Source organism: Saccostrea cucullata, unplaced genomic scaffold, assembly GCF_032062105.1.
Source record: "Saccostrea cucullata isolate Sc308-1 unplaced genomic scaffold, CSIRO_AGI_Scuc_v1 ctg21863, whole genome shotgun sequence".
Classification (NCBI taxonomy): Eukaryota; Metazoa; Mollusca; class Bivalvia; order Ostreida; family Ostreidae; genus Saccostrea; species Saccostrea cuccullata.
The window spans coordinates 1-1881 of record NW_026936061.1 but is presented as its reverse complement, the minus strand read 5'-3'; the positions used below and the strand labels follow the sequence as shown (position 1 = coordinate 1881).

At 37.2% G+C, this 1881-nt stretch overlaps 1 protein-coding gene across 1 annotated transcript; it reads right to left on the bottom strand.

Annotated features, from left to right (window-relative positions):
• Positions 1-350: 350 nt before the first annotated feature.
• On the bottom strand, positions 351-1754 carry LOC134244698 (vacuolar protein sorting-associated protein 54-like). Its single transcript, XM_062726955.1, has 3 exons — positions 1651-1754; positions 1293-1387; positions 351-505 (listed from the first exon to the last, which is right to left on the bottom strand). The coding sequence occupies exons 1-3, from the start codon at positions 1738-1740 to the stop codon at positions 403-405; spliced, it is 288 nt and encodes a 95-aa protein (XP_062582939.1). The 5' UTR covers positions 1741-1754; the 3' UTR covers positions 351-402.
• Positions 1755-1881: the final 127 nt, after the last annotated feature.

The window sequence follows — 1881 nt, the reverse complement described above, 5'->3', positions numbered from 1 at the left end:
TTACACACAGAGAAATAATGACAACGTCAGACTGTAGAGGACGAGGTCACCTCACGTCCCACACATCGTTCATGTCCTGTGTCTTATTATTACACACAGAGAAATAATGACAACGTCAGACTGTAGAGGGCGCTGTCACCTCACGTCCCACACATCGTTCATGTCCTGTGTCTTATTATTACACACAGAGAAATAATGACAACGTCAGACTGTAGAGGGCGCTGTCACCTCACGTCCCACACATCGTTCCTGCCCTGTGTCTTATCATTACACACAGAGAAATAATGACAACGTCAGACTGTAGAGGGCGCTGTCACCTCACGTCCCACACATCGTTCATGTCCTGTGTCTTATCATTACACACAGAGAAATAATGACAACGTCAGACTGTAGAGGGCGCTGTCACCTCACGTCCCACACATCGTTCATGTCCTGTGCTAAACTCTCCAACCCTCGTAACGTTTTAAATGTTCCCGAATAGAACGCTAAGTCCGACATCACCAGTCTGAAATCACAAATATAACTTCTTGTGAAGGATTTAGCTACATACAGCGGTGTGTAAATTTAATGTTCATTTATCGGAATATAGGGACAAGAATTAATATGGAATAAAACATTAAAATAATAATTAAGAAATGAACTTCATTTTAATTTGAAGATTCTTGAGGACATAATCTACGTGCCCAATGCCGGCATGCTTTATGATCATTTACCCACGTTGAGGTCAGATATTGATCTATGATAAGGTAAGAATATACCCAATTATTAAGGTTAGATATTTATCCATGTTGATGTCAGATATTGATTGACCCCTGTTGATGTCAGATATTGACCCATGTTAAGGTCAGATATTGACCCATGTTAAGGTCAGATATTAACACATGTTGATGTCAGATATTTACCCATCTTAAGGTCAAATATTTACCCATGTTGAGGTAAGATATCTACACAAGTTGAGGTCAGATATTTACCTGTGTGGAAGTAAGATATTTACTCCTTTTACCCACCATGGGATAAGATATTTACCCTTGTTGAGGTTGTATTTTTACCCATGTTGAGGACATATATTTACAGTACCCATGTTGAGATCAGATATTTAACTGTGTTTAGGTCGGGCCAGATATTTACCAATCTTGAGGTAAGATGTTTACCCATGTTGAGGTAAGATATTTACCGAATTATTGAAGTTAGATATTTATCCATGTTGATGTCAATATATTGACCCAAGTTAAGGTCAGATATTTACCCATGTAGAAGTTAGATATTCACACATGTTGAGGTCAGATATTTACCCATGTTGTGGTCCTCCATTTTTAGAGACTTCCAGAGTAACTAACTGCTGTCTGATCAGCTTCTTGAAACCGCTGTTAATTTTTGTGAACAGCTCCTATAATACAAACAAACAACCAGTGAGAGCTCGTAAAAATGATCATGATTAATGAACTTTGCCATTCTCAATGAATAAATTTTTCCCTTCACAAATTCTAAATGCCTGATCTGTTTTATGCATGAACACATAACTTAGAAGAGTGTCTACGTATTTAAAAAATACATGAAAAAGTAATAACTTGCACAATTAAAAGTTAATCATAAACTTTTGGCATCTTTTAAATTTAAAATGTTGAATACTACTGGTTAAACTGAGCTGACCTTGATTTGATCTGGCAACAAAATGTCAAGGACAGCTTCGTGCATTTTGCTGATTTGTTTACAGATGGACCTAAAACACATGGAGGGCATAGGGGCCTTCACCTCCCACTGAAAAAGAAACTAAACATACAAAATACACAAAACTCATTATTTTACTTGCAACTGCTGTTTGTTTGAAGTTAAGGTCAAGCCTTCATGATATTTGCATTCATTGAACACAAAGCTTCATAA

Bases quoted from the DNA above. Each gene is read 5' to 3' on its own strand.
- LOC134244698 (XM_062726955.1), bottom strand. From the start codon at position 1,740: ATGCCCTCCATGTGTTTTAGGTCCATCTGTAAACAAATCAGCAAAATG. The intron at 1,388-1,650 runs GTCAGCTCAGTT...TTTGTATTATAG, and splicing joins TGTTGCCAGATCAAATCAAG to GAGCTGTTCACAAAAATTAA. The intron at 506-1,292 runs GTAAATATCTGA...TTGTGATTTCAG, and splicing joins AATGGAGGACCACAACATGG to ACTGGTGATGTCGGACTTAG.